Genomic DNA, 13,852 nt, shown 5'->3' on the forward strand with positions numbered 1-13,852 from the left:
ATGCAGGTAGGAGACAAACCTCCAGCCATTCCCGGGGGCTGCCCCCCACCGCCCGCGTGCCTCCAGCCTTCGAACTGCCACACAACTCCCGCTCCTCTTCCCGGCGCGTAATCCCCATCCCGCCACGGGGAAGGCAGCGCGTGCCGCCGGGGCGGCTGTTTGCCACAGTGGGGTCTGGCTGGAGCGGGGAATCACACCTGGTCCCGCACGTCGGTACCGGAGCTCAGGTCGGAGGAGGGAGGGTTCGGACCGAGCCCAGATGTTTTCCTTGTACAACGTCAGGCGCTGCGGAGCGCAGCGGAGGCGATGGCCCCGGGAGTTTCGGGAGCACCCAAAAGGAAGGCAGGGCAGGCGGGGGGCTGCGGAGTTCTGTTTTGCCGGCTTGAAAGGGAAGATGTGGGTTTCTTCTGCTTGAAAAGCCAGGGAAACTCTGACAGGCTGGGAAAGCTGGTGAACGTGCGGGAGAACCGTCCGCCCCTTCCATTAGGGATTGTCGCCTTTCTCGGGAAACGATGCGGTGAGGTGGGAGCGCGCTGAGGGACGCGCTCGTAAGGAACATCCCCGGAGATAAGAGCGGCTTGATCAGCCCGGTGTGGGCGATGGGAACCACCCAAACCCTCAGCGCTCCACCATCAGAAAGGAAAACACAGCTGCCAGATCCCTCCCAGGTCTGTCACCCCAGTTACCACCCCCCAGGTGCCTGTTGCCATTTCTCCAAAGGATCCGGTAACCCCACGCGGGGCAGCGGGTTGACGCGGGGACGAGGACCCCCCGGTACAGCTGGAGCGCAGCCGGGTGCGCTCCAAGGGCACCCGAACCCTTTGTAACATCAATTCCTGCTTCCCGCTGCGCAGGATGCTTCTCCCACACCTTTGCACGGCTCGGCCCCGTCCCTGCTCCAACCGTGGGCAGGAAAGAGCGGGACAGGCGCCGGCCTCCCCGATAGCAGGGATGAGAGTCCAGGGTTCACACGAACGCTTCGGAGCCGAGGTGGAGCCGACCCGACTGCCTTGTGCTGCCAGAGCAGAGCCACTGTGATCTGCCGGCACTGCTGCTCCCACGGGACAAAAACCCAGAGGTGTGGGAGTACCAGTGATCCCAAATCCCTGCCTTCCCCCGCTGCCCCACGTACCATCATCTGTTACAGCTCCAGAGGTGAGAACTGGGAATCGCCTGTGCTAATCTGCAAATAATTGGCAAATTCCTCCCCGTTTTTCGGTCCTACGCGGAGGCGCTGGCGGTGCCCGCGGAGCGGGTACCAGGCAGAAAATCACGTTGCTATGGGAACGCAGAGAACAGCCAGATCCCACACCACGACATCCTTCTTGCCTGGAGGGCCGTGCACGGGCGGCCTGAGACACATCCCCACTGATTCCTGGGGGTTAATTGGGAAATTGGAAAGCAACAAGTCCCTCACGGGATTAAAACCGGCGCTCACTATGTCGGGAACAGCTGTCTCGGGAGAAGCAGGGACAGGGCCTGGCTGTGCCAGGTCTGAGACCAGCGATATTCTGACTGGGAGCACTGGCAGAGGAAGGATGCTGTGCTGAAGCTCTGCGGGTCCGGGTCCAGCTCCAAACCCACGGGCAGGCACAGGCTCAGGGGCCGGCAGCACCATCAGGGATTGGAGATAACGATGCTCCCGATACTCCAGCCCTCCAACCTGGCCATGGGACCAAGCCCCATGGCCGGATACATCCACCTGTGCCCCTGCCTTGGGAACCCCTCAGCCTCTTCCCCAGGGAACGGTTGTGCTGCCTGGGACGCTTCGCTCCAGCGCAGGGGACTGTGCCCGCAGGCAGCGGGGCTGGGAGCCTCCTGGGAACAGCCGCCGCCATCCCAGCGGCTCCATTCACCTCATCCTGAGCTCCGTGGGGTCACACCAGCAGGACAGCTGTGCCAAGGTGCCGACCCCAGCGGCACCCGGGACCACCCTGAAACCCCTCAGTCCCCAAAGGGTGGTTTCCCGTCCACCTCGCAGGGATCACCGGGAGATCCAGGGGGCCGGCAGCCCCTGCAGATCTGTGCCAGCACCGGAGCATCGTCACCGGGGTAGAGCCTGCTGGGGCTCCTGCTCCCTCCCCATGCCCAGAGAGGGCTCTTGGCTGGTGATGGTGAGAGCAGCTGCACCAGTTTGGCACCCGGGGGGACCAGCCCAAGCCAAAACCCAATTCTCCCCCCACAAAGCCTGCTCAGGGCTTTGGCGGAGCAGAAGACCACTACCCCCGCCCCGCATCAGCCTAAACCGGGGCTCCTCTTGGCACTGAGCCGTTCTGGTCCTCACTGCCCCAGCAGCACTGCGGGACAACATCCCTCTTCTCCAGCCTCCCCGCTCCGGCTGGTGCTCAGTCGGTCTCCCCATGGTGCTTCTACTCCGGTGAAGCCCGGGCCCCATCTCCACACCAGGGTGGATTTGGCGGAGCGTTTCAGCCCTTCCCTCATCCCGGCCTCTCCTGCTCCCGTGGCCTCATTCTGCAGCGAAAGCTCGAGATCCCGATCTCGCGTCCGGGCACGGTGCCCCACCGCCGCCCCGTGCCCGGGATGGCAGCCGGGGGAACCTGTCTGGCCAGCCGCCGTTCCAGGTCACAGCAGCTTCAGTGGCACCACGAACTGACAATATTCCCGTCCCCCAGCAGCTCCTTCCCGCTCCCGTGCTGCGTCACTGCACCCCCGGGAACAGCCGCGTAACTGTCCACAGGGCTGCACCACGGGTCACATCAGGGAACTGCAGAAAACCCCAAAAATGCCGGGTTTAAGACAGCACCCATCCCCTGCCACAGAGCCTGTCTGTGGAACTCATCGCATCTCTGGGGATCCGGAGCCCGGCGAGCTCTTGCCCACCCGCGGAGAGACGGGTCGGACTGATGCCCTCTTGCCCAAGAGGGAGCTGTGGCTGCAGGACCCGGCTGCGGTGACAGCGGGGCAGCTGGGCGCAGAGGACAGGGATGCAGGGCTTCGAAGCCGATGCCCACCAGGTCCAGGGCATCCCAGGCTGCTCATGGCAGCATCCGCCGTCTTTTCCAAGGACTCGTTTTCCCCCCACCCGCTTCACTGCCGTCCGCAGGGTCGCACGAGCCGCAGACCGTCCGTATCCCACTCTCCCTTCGCCGGGAGTCAAAACCACTTTCCCCACCCTCGCCAAAAAGTTACCAGTGCCCTATCGGAAAGGAAGGACTATGGAGGGGAAAAGGTCGATTAAAGACCGTAAAAAAACCCCGTAGCACGGAGAGAGCTCAGTGTTGACTCTCCCAGTGCAAACGTCAGGGCACCAGGTGAAACAAGAAGGAACAAAGTCCGGAGCAGCGGGGGAGGTTCCGTCCTGCCTGGCTCCCTTCCGACCCCAGGGTACCATAAATTGGTATTAGAGGAGCTCGAGAGGCGGCTGCCTGTGCTCACGGAGCCACAGCCCCTTGGGATCCCTGAACACGGAGCCGTATGTGGCTCAGGAAGACCCCAACTGGAGAGCAGGAGCGTACTGGTGCAGGCTTCACACCAGCTTGTTCTCTGTTCCACAGGATGAAATTCTGCTGACTCCCTGGAGGGATTTTCCCGTCGAAGACTCGGACCCGTTTGCCCCCCCGGTAAGCTTTGCTCCCTCCGCGCTCGCGGCGAGCGCGGCACAGCTCAGAGGGGAGCAGGGCAGGGGCAGGGCAGCAGCTGCCTCAGTTTCCCCATCCCCACTCTCCTGCTCCCTCCCAGTTCCCAGGGCCCCTCTACACGGTCACAATGAAGATCCAAACCACTGAGAGGCTGGAGCCGAGAGGGAGAGCTCTCGGCTTCCCACCCTCACTAATTCCCTGGCATTTTCTGCGGGCAGGATGAAGAGAAGTGGGATTTTGTCCTGGTGAGCGACATCCATGAGGTGGGCAGCGCGAAGGAAATCAAGAGGAAGAAGTTCCTGGACGAGCTGAGCAAAAAGGGGTTCACCATCAAGGTGAGGGGCTGTAGGAGGGAAAGGCAGCGGATACCTGAACATCTTGTGGTACCCGGGAGCTGAGCCTGCTCTGGGCTCCTGCATCCCAGGAGACGGGAGAGACCTGAACCATCGAGTCGGTCACCACATCAGTGCTGAAAAACCATCCTGCACGCTCAGCCGGGGAGACCGCGGCCCCAGGGCTCCCGTGGCCCCTGTCCCCCGTGGCTCTGCCCCGTCCCTGCCCCTCCGGCTCTGCCAGCATCATTCTAACGGCCCTTCTCTCCCACCAACTAGAAAATTGAGGACAAGAAGCTCTTTTATGGGGTCCGTGCCCCAAAACAGATCTTCCGGAAATACCAGTGGCTCCTGAGGAACCCCGACAGTAGGCTGCAGAGCTCTGATGTCTCCCATGACGTCCCAGTGACCACGAGGTGGGTGCTGGGCTGGGCTGGGCTGCCAGCATCCTGCACTGCCCTGTCTCCGCGCCAGCACCCATTTTCCAGCTCAGCTCACAGCTTTGCCGGCTCCCCGTTTTCCACCAAAAGCCACCTCCACCTACAAAGCTGCCAGCTTCTCGCTCCACAGCCAGCTCCCCATTCCTTCCCCCCTTCCTTCCCCGGATTTTGGGGCACACCTCCCTTCCCTCCCCTGCTTCCCAGGGCCGCACAACACAGATCCGTAGCCCCAGAGCAGCCTTTCATCCCTGTTTCTCCCTGCTCAGGATCCGGATTGTGAACTTCATCCTGAAGAACACGACAACACCCGACCTCGGTAAGGGAGCGGGGCTGGCAGCGGCGACACTCAGCCCGGACCCGCAGCAGAGCCCCAGCCCCGGGGTGGGCACAGGCACCTCTGGCCACCTCGCCACCCATAGGGAGGATGCGGAAGGCGGGAGGAAGCCTGGGTGCAGCTCGGACAAGGAAATTTGGGCTGCAGGAACCTGCTCCCTCTCCCCAGCCCCCTGCCGCGCTCCGGTGTCCCTGGGAGAGCTCACCCACCCCTCTCCGGCACACCGGGATGAGCAGGACGGCACAGGGTGCCGGCTCTCCAGCCCTCTCCAGGGACCTGCCCACCTGGCTTGTGCCCAGCGCCCACTGCCACGCAGCCCATGGCAGCCTGGCACAGCTGCACGACCGCAGGGATTAGTGCTGAGCCCTTTGCAGCAGCTCAGCCTCTCCCAGGCCCTCCTCAAAGGCTCCAAAAAAAGTTTGGGATGATTCTGCCCGGTGGGGAGCAGACAGGGCGGGAGAAAATCTCCACTAATCCTCTCCGTTCCGCTCCGCCACCAGAGAAGCTGCACGACCTGATAAAGAAGAAGGTCTTCGAGGCAGCGTTTCCCCTGCACGAGGTGAGGCCAGCACGTGGTGCCCGCAGGAGAAGCCGTGGGAGCTGGAGGGGCAGGATGGGGCCAGGGAGAGCTTTGGGAAACAGGGACGGCATCAAGACCCCTCCGGGTGACAGTACGGCAAAGCGCCCGCCGGCAGCCGGGCAGCTGGGCTGGGGTTAGGGTCGTGCTGATATTCCCATATCCCACCAACTTCTCTGCTCCGCAGAAAGAAGAGGTGAGGGAATTCCTGAAGGAGAAATGGGCTCGCTGGAGAGATATATTTTGCCAACAGCCGATCGAGAAGATCAGGTAATGCAGATAGACGAGGCACGGCACGTCCGTCTAACCCAGAGCTCCCACCCGCAGCCCGGGAGCTCTGCGCCCGTCGCCAGGCTCCCGTCTTTCCTTCTAAACCAGTAGTCTGATCCGGGCTCTTGCACGAGCGTTGGGCTTCTCCTGAAGCCTGCAGAGCTCTTGGCCTCAGGGCTGTCCCTGCGGCACCGAGCTCCGGCTGCCGATTCCCGCGGTACGAAACAGCCCTCTCCACCTCCTCCAGCTCCTCTGCTCGCTTGGGCTGGCTCTCCCGATCCCAACCAAACCCCAGGACCTGAGAGCCCCTTCGGGAGTGGAAGAGCATTTTCTAGTGGCCCCAACAGCATGGTTCCTTCCACTGGCCGCAGATCACATCCCACCTTTCCTCCCAGGTGCTATTTCGGCGAGAAGGTGGCCCTGTACTTCGCCTGGCTGGGCTGGTACACCTGCCTGCTGGGAATCGCCGCCGTGGCTGGGCTGGTGGTCTTCGTGGCCGGGATCACGGTGTTCAACTCCAGCCAGGTGAGGTAAGGCAGTGGGGAGCGCCGCTGCGCGCCCCGTTCCTGAGCCTGTGCGGTGCCTGCGGCTCCGAGCCGCAGCTCTTCCCCTGCACTTCCCTCCACGCCTTCCTCTCCAGCAAGGAGATCTGCGAAGCCACGGACACCATCATGTGCCCACTCTGCGACCAGAAGTGCCCGTTCTGGCGGCTCTCCGACACCTGCACCTACGCCAAGGCAGGTACCCCCCTCCCCAGGACAGCCTCAAGGCACAGGATGGGGAAACCCCTCCCAGTTTGTGCTGCTCCCATGCCACTGGAAGGAACAGCCACCCCAGCAAACGGCGACAACGCGCAGGAGACCCCCGGTAACCTCCGTCCCGAGGAGGAGGAGGTGTAGCCATATCGTGGGCTCCACCACCGCCGAGGAAGAATCAATCACTCCCAGCCCCAGTGTCCGACCCCCTCCTGCACGTCCCCCTCCTGCCGCACCTTTCCCTGTCTCGAGGGGAGCGGGGTGGCGAGAGGACCCCCGGGCACAGCAGCCTCTCCCCGAGCGCTCACTGCCCCATCACGCTCTCCCTTGGTCTTCTCCAGGTCACCCACATGATCGACAACGAGGGGACGGTTTTGTTTGCCATGTTCATGGCCATCTGGGGTAGGTGCCGACATCCCGGTGCTGAGGACGCGCAGTGGGGAAGAGGGACCAGCCCACGGGGCGTAGGGAAAACGGGACACCAACACGGCCTCACCATCGGGGGCTGTTAGTCCTTATCTCCAGGGCCACCAGCTCCCCTCCCAGACAAGGCGAGGGACAGATCCACCCCAGCACTTGCCCTCTGCTCCCCAAACGCTCCTCGCCTCTCCTGCCTGGAATCTTTCACTCCTTCGCCCACCGCAGCCTCCTGCGAAGGGTTCCCCAGCCTCTCCAGCCGGGCTTTTCCGGCAGCTGCCCATCAGCGGTGGCAGCTGTGGGACGGAGGGACCACCAGACCCCTCGTCCACCCGCCCAGGGTGCTCCGTGCTCCCCAAGCCGCTGCGGAACGCGCGCAGCAGATGCCCGGGCTCTGAGCCGACGTGATCCCATTGCAATCCATCACCACCGCGGGCACAGGCTGAGCATCCCACCCATGTGCCCATGGCAGGGGCAGGTCATGGATGTGGCTTTGCATGTCGCCAGGGGCTGGTTGGCACAGGGACGTGCTTGGGAAGGCCAGTGCGAATTAACAGCAGGCGGTTGTGATGAGATTTGGGGAGGTGGAGCCGTGCGGGGGTGCAGTGCTGTTCCACTCCAAAGGTGTATTTCCCATTAACCCAGAATAACGTGGCTGGCTGGTGCCATGTGAACGTGCCCGCTGCAGCAGAACAGCCCCAGTGCTCACTCTGCTCTGTGCCAAAGCCCCTCCAGGCACTGGAGCTGGCCAGAGCCCAGCAAAAACTCACCCGCAGACCCCCGTCCCCGCGTGGGGCTGGACCCTCAGCGCTGCACATCCAGGGTGCTCCTGGGCACTGATGCCAAGGCAGCTGCCCACCCATCCGGGGCCGAGTTGCTGTGGCCGGATGGTGACAGGGCTGCCCACCCTGGCCGGCAGGAGGGCTTCATCTCCGGAGTGTCACGGCGCTCTCCTTCCCCCTGCAGCCACCGTGTTCCTGGAGCTGTGGAAGAGGCAGAGAGCCACCGTGGTCACCGACTGGGACCTGTTCCGGTGGGACGAGGAGGAGGTGAGGACGGCAGCTTTCCTGCTCAGCGCTTCCCTTTCCGGGGCGGTACGCCTTCGGTCGCAGGGACCCCCGTGTCCAGCTCCACTCTCTGTAGATGTAAACATCCAATGGAGACACTTAAACAAAGAGCAAAGCCAACATGTGGCAGCCCTGGGAGCAGGAGCCCTCCGGCAAGCCAGCAGATGCTAGCTCTAGCCACCTCTCCACTTTGCTAGCCACCTCCCCATGCACACAAGGGCTAAACGCAGTCAGGACTGGCCACGCTGTTGCGTGTTGCATTGGGTGCTCATCTCGGATGTCCGTTAACACAATCACCCCTGGGCTTTCCACCACCTGGGCACAGCCCTGCTGGTGCCTTTCGTTCCCATTTTTTGATTTTTTTTGAATTTTTTTTTGAAGGAGGAGCTGGCTATGGAGCTGATCAATAACTTGCAGCACGAACCTCGGCAGTACCAGCACTCCTACGTCCGCAGCACCATCGTACTCCTCTTGTTTCTGGTGATGGTACGTGCCGGGGCGACCACAGGACGATCCGCATTCCCATGCTCAACCAAAGAGCTCTGGGTTGCGTTTGAGGCCACGTCCAGGGGAGCTCTGGTGAAGGGAGCCGGGGTTTGGTGGGCTGGTGGTCCTCAGGTGGGACGGAGCACGTGCCCACCACGCACGGCTCCTCACCACCCCGCCGCCCTCCACCTCCGCAGATCGCCGTGCTGATTGGCATCGCCCACGCGCTCGTCATCTACCGGGTGGTAGCGACGGCTCTCTTCACCCAGTGCGACTTCGAGCTGCTGCGCGAGCAAGCCGACACGGTGGCGGTGATGACGGGAGCCGTGCTGCACTACATCACCATTGTTGTCATGACCAAGGTGCGGCGCGGGGCACAGGGTGGGCAGCGGGTCTCCTCCCGGCTTGGCCGCTGCCAGCCCTCCCCGCTCGCTCCGTACCTCCCTCCCGCAGGTCAACAGGCGTGTGGCTCTCTACCTCTGCGACCTGGGTAAGGGAAACGGGGGGCTGTCTCCCACCCACACCCACGTCCCGCGGCACCCCCCTTGGTCCCCAAACACAGCCGGGCTCTTGGCCCCTTCCCCACCGTCGCAAAGCGTGTGCTGGGCAGCTCGTAGTCCCCAGAGGAGGCCGGCAGCCCCCCGGCACACAAGCCCATCCATGGCCCACGTGCCACCCTCTAGCCATGTCGCACTTCAGAGGGGTGGTCACCCTGCGGGGCTGGGACCCGGGATGGGCAGGAAGCCCCCAAGCTGCAGGAGAGCTCACCGAACGGCTTCTCTCCCAGCTCGTGGCTCTGAGGGACCTCCCCACTTAGGTGGGCTCTGCTCCGTCCAAGGGCGCAGGGGAGGGCAGGGAAGGCTCCACACAGGGGCAGGGACACCTTTCCAGCCTTCCTAGAGCTGCTGTGGGGTCCAAGGGGAGCAGGGTGAGGTCCCACCACTCTGTGACCAAGCCCCTGGGCACTGCTCCCTTCCCCAGAGAAACCACGGACCTTCTCCCAGCGCGAGAACAACTTCACCGTGAAGATCTTCACCTTCCAGTTCTTCACGAACTTCTCTTCGCTCATCTACATCGCCTTTTTCCTGGGACGGTGAGTGGTGGCTGATGGGGAGCAGAGGGGACCTGGGCTTGGGCACACACCCCCCAACTCCCCCCAGGGTCCAGGCCAGCCCAGTCCTCCACTCCCCTGCCAGGAACAGGGACCCGTTTGGGACCTCAGGACGGCCTGTGACTTTTCCCCGAGGGCACAGTGGGTGGGGGAAGCCCCATGCTGCTCCATCAGTGCCCAGAGGATGGTGATGGTGGCCTCCATCCTGCACCCGGCTGTGCACCCAACGGGGGTCAGCGGTGGGGCTCAGCAGATATCGCCGTTGTCGCTTCCTTGCACAGGATCAACGGCCACCCAGGGAACTACGTGCGTGTCGCTGGCAAGTGGAGGCTGGAGGAGGTGAGGGACTCACCGTGAAGCTCTCTGAGCCCCCACCACAACTCCCACTCTTCCTTTCCCTGCCGCCCAGCACGGCTCTGGGAATCTCAGCATCCTCCTGCAGTGCCTGCCTTGGCCAAACAGCCCCTGGGGCACAACTCCTCTCCTCCCGTCCCTTTGCAGTGCCATCCCAGCGGCTGCATCACTGACCTCTTCATCCAGATGGCCATCATCATGCTGCTCAAGCAGACCATCAGCAACGTGATGGAGTACCTCATCCCGTAAGCTCTCCTCCAGCCCGCGGAGCGCTCACCGGCGCTCCTGCACGTGCAGGAGCAGCTTCCCAGCTCTTACAGAGAGCAGCCCCGGTCTCGGCCAAGATTTCGTCCTTTTCCTTCCTGGGGTCTCCAGGGATGTCCCCGGCCGCAGCTCAGCCCTGCTGTCCTTGCAGGCGGCCGCACAAACCGCTCCCTCCCCTTGCAGCTGGATCGCCTACAAGGTGCGCAAGAAGCAGCAGCGCCCCAAGAAGCGAAGCCTGATGCTAGGGGAGGAAGAGGAGGCCGAGGACCCCTGCAAAAGGCAGTGGCTGAGCAACTACCGACTCAACGAGGTCAACATCTTCAGCTTGTTTGATGAGTTCTTGGAGATGGGTACGTAGGGCAGGGGGTTGAGCGAGGAGGGCTGCTGGGTGCAGAGCCATGTGCTCTCCTTGGCCGGAGAGAGACCGATGCTGGGGAGCTCTGGGACCCAGCTCCATGCCCAGCCCCGCTCCCAGAGCTCCGGCACACCAAGGAGATCCTTCCCAAGACAAGAGAGAGCAGGCAACTGCGCTGGCCTTGTGCCCCTGCCTAGGACCTTCCTCTCCTCCCAGGAGCGTCAGGGTGATGGCTGTGACCCCGGGCAGTCCCTCTGCCTGGCTGCCCCCCCATACCCCACCACCCGACAGCCCCGTGAGAGGTGGGGGTCCCCTGTGGGGTCCCCAAGACAGGTCTGCCTCCCCCTTTCACACCTGCAAAGCCCCTCTGACACGAGCCTCAAAGCAGGACAACCCCAGAGAGCAGTCGGGATCCCATGGGAGGTCCGCTCTGGGGTGGCTTCACGCCAGCACCTGGCATTGTCCCCCTCCGCAGTCATCCAGTACAGCTTCACCACCATCTTCGTGGCCGCCTTTCCCCTCGCCCCGCTGCTGGCGTTCTTCAACAACCTCTTCGAGATCCGCCTGGACGCCATCAAGATGATGCGGCTGCACCGGCGCATGGTGCCCAGGAAGGCCAACGACATTGGTGAGATGCAGCCCCTGGCACGGTGGTGGTGAGGTGTCAGAGGGGCCCCCCTGACCCTTCCTCTCCCACAGGAATCTGGCTGCAGGTCCTGGAGGCCATCGGCATCCTGGCCGTCATCGGGAACGGACTGGTCATCGCCATCACCTCCGACTTCATTCCCCTGCTGGTCTACAAGTACACGTACAGCCCCTGCGTGATGGCCAACAGCTCCGGCGTGGAGTGAGTGCCACCACCGGGGCAGGGGCACCAGGCAGCCGCTGTCCCCGCAGCGGGGCGAGGGGAACAGGGAGCAGGGGAGGCTTCTCCCGATCACGCCGCAGCATCCTCAGCATCCTGGCCAGCCGCCCGCTCACGGCACCCCCGGGGTGGGGGAACCGATACCCCTGAACAACAGAGCTCCGTGTCCCATCAGAGAGCTGCCAGGCTGCCCGAGTGCCTGCTCACGTTCAGCTCTGCCCTCCCCCTGTCCTCCAAGCCCTGGCTCGCTGGCCAGGTCCAGCCAAACCGGACAGAAGTCTCAGAGATGGTCGTTTCCCCCCAGCTTTGTGAGAATGGGTAACGAGGGAGGGGAGGGAGAGCCCCAGACGGGTGCTGGCTCCGCAAAACAGGAGGCTGTGGTCCACGCACAACCACACTACGGGTCCCCCGAGAACCCACGCACCGGGGAGAGCGTCAAAACAAGCGCTGCAGACAGAGGCTCTGCGGCCATCAGAGACCTCTGAGCCCTCTGGAGGACACCAGAGCTGCAGCTTTTGGTCAGGGCAGCCCAAACCCCCCAGTGTGGCCGCAGACCAGGAGCCCCCCCCTTCCCCACCATCCCGACACGTGCAGACACCATCTTCCCCCCCCCGCAGCTGCTCCACCGGCTACATCAACCACAGCCTCTCCGTCTTCCGCACCCAGGACTTCGAGTCACACACAAAGGTGCCCGAAACGCTGCCGGACTTTCTCAAGGACGAGATCACGGAGTGCAGGTAAGAGCAGCCATGGCCACTGCTCAGCGGCACCCCCCCCGCCCTGCCCCGAGCCCCTCACCGTGACATCCAGCCTGTGCCGGGAGCGGGCAGGCGGCAGAGCCAGGCTGGGAGGCAGCCATGCGGAGGAAGGCAGCGGGGCTCCTCTTGGACCCCCCAGAGGGAATGGAGGTGGGTGCGATGCCTGGCACAGGGGCAGCCAGGGCTGGCACCGACGGGGCTGTGCCGCAGGTACCGGGACTACAGGAACGCCGACGACTACAGCTACACGGTCCAGTTCTGGCACATCTTCGCAGCCCGGCTCGCCTTCCTCATCCTCTTCGAGGTGAGCGCCTGGGGAGGACGCTGGGGCAGTCGGGGGGATGGCGGTGGGGGGAACGGGCCAGGTCTGTGCCACTCGCACGGGCCACGTTAACCAGCCCGGGGGGCTCCTCACGCCCCACGGCTCCCTTCGCTTCCCGCAGCACGTGGCTCTGTGCGTCAAACTGATCGCAGCCTCCTACGTCCCCGACGTCCCCCTGTCGGTTAAGAATCAATTTCTGGGCAGAAAACACAGCGACCTTCGTAAAGAGCTGAGGTGGGTGATGCCCCAGGAGGTGCCAGGGTCTGCTGTGCCCACCGACGGCACAGCCTCCGGCAGGAGACCTGCCTGGCTGCAGGATCCGGCCACAATCGGGCTCGGAGGAGGTGGTGGGGCTGTGAGCTCCTGCCCTCGGGGCAGCTGCCCAGCACCCTTTTCAGGGCAGCTTCTCCCCAGCTTTCGTCCCAGCCACTACTACCAGGGACCTACAGCAGAAAAAGCTCTTTTTTAGGATGAGCTGTGCTACCCACGAGGAGGATCCAGCTCCCTCCGGCCCGTGGCCTGGCTCACTAGCCCGGGTGCTGTGGCTTTTAGCCACTCAGGGCCAGCAAAACGAGTCCCACCTGAGGCAATGCAATACTGGAGCTCACCAGAGAAAGCATCTGCTTGGCTTTGGCTTTCCCTTTAGAAAAAGAAAAGCTCCAAGGAGCAATTTTGCCCAAATTTTCCATTTAAACTTTGTTTAAAAAAAAAAAAAATTAAGTATTTCAGCTGAAAACAGAACCAATGTAGCTGAGGATCATAGGACAGGTCACCCCGGTGCTGCTGTCCTTCAGGGACTGACCCAGCTTTGGAGGGGGGGGCTCTCCCTGCCCCCCCTGCCCCTCTGCACCCTCACCCTGCCCCGGCTGCCACCCCACATCCCGGCGAGTGCAGAGGGGAGCAGGGCACAGGACACACCACACTGGCACAGTTCAGCTTTCAGGCTCTGCCTTCCCATCGCTGGAGGGATTTCCCACAAAGAGGGATTTTCCACAAACAGACTGTCATTCTTTCTCCGTTTATTTTTGGCAAAAGACCCTCTTCCCACTCGGAATGTTTTTCCACGCCTCCCCGTTGCCTCCCGATTCGGACGGTTCCCTTTTCCAACGCCCCTCTCCTTTCTCCCCAGCATGATGGAGTACTCCACCGCGGTGTAGCCACCGCTCACCGAGCAGAATGAGCCCCGCGGACCCGAGCCCCCCTCCCCAGCCCAGCAGTGCCACGGGCACGGGAGGAACCACCGCGGCACTGCCCGCGGAGACGGACCACACGTCCCGGCTGTGACCGAGCCGGGACTCCAGCTGGGAAGCGACAACGTGAGGGCAGCTCCGCAGGAGCAGGATGCTTCCCGACTTGCACGGCCGTGGCGGGGAAGGAAGCTGCAGCAGAGCCGGAGCGGGTGCCTTCCCACCGTGCCGGGCAGCTGGGAAGAGCTCTGGCACTCGGGACAAAGCCCAGTGCAGCACCCAGCTGCCGCTGGGTGAGCGCCACGCGGGCTGCCTCGTTACCCACCGCCTTAACCTGTAACTCGGCATTGCAGGAAAAG

General features: G+C 63.3%; 1 protein-coding gene across 1 annotated transcript; it reads left to right on the forward strand.

Annotated features, from left to right (window-relative positions):
- On the forward strand, positions 1-13,463 carry ANO9 (anoctamin 9). The gene is made up of 24 exons (XM_086612835.1): positions 1-6; positions 3,516-3,581; positions 3,818-3,934; positions 4,211-4,347; positions 4,638-4,687; positions 5,206-5,264; positions 5,470-5,552; positions 5,948-6,082; positions 6,193-6,289; positions 6,649-6,709; positions 7,691-7,773; positions 8,173-8,277; positions 8,475-8,639; positions 8,731-8,767; positions 9,259-9,370; positions 9,670-9,727; positions 9,890-9,987; positions 10,190-10,356; positions 10,837-10,989; positions 11,061-11,208; positions 11,844-11,963; positions 12,195-12,288; positions 12,428-12,540; positions 13,436-13,463. Exons 1-24 carry the CDS (start codon positions 1-3, stop codon positions 13,461-13,463), a joined length of 2,292 nt encoding a protein of 763 aa, XP_086468961.1.
- The last annotated feature ends 389 nt before the right edge of the window (positions 13,464-13,852 follow it).

This window comes from Tauraco erythrolophus, chromosome 6 (assembly GCF_009769465.1).
Source record: "Tauraco erythrolophus isolate bTauEry1 chromosome 6, bTauEry1.pri, whole genome shotgun sequence".
In the NCBI taxonomy this organism is placed as follows: domain Eukaryota; kingdom Metazoa; phylum Chordata; class Aves; order Musophagiformes; family Musophagidae; genus Tauraco; species Tauraco erythrolophus.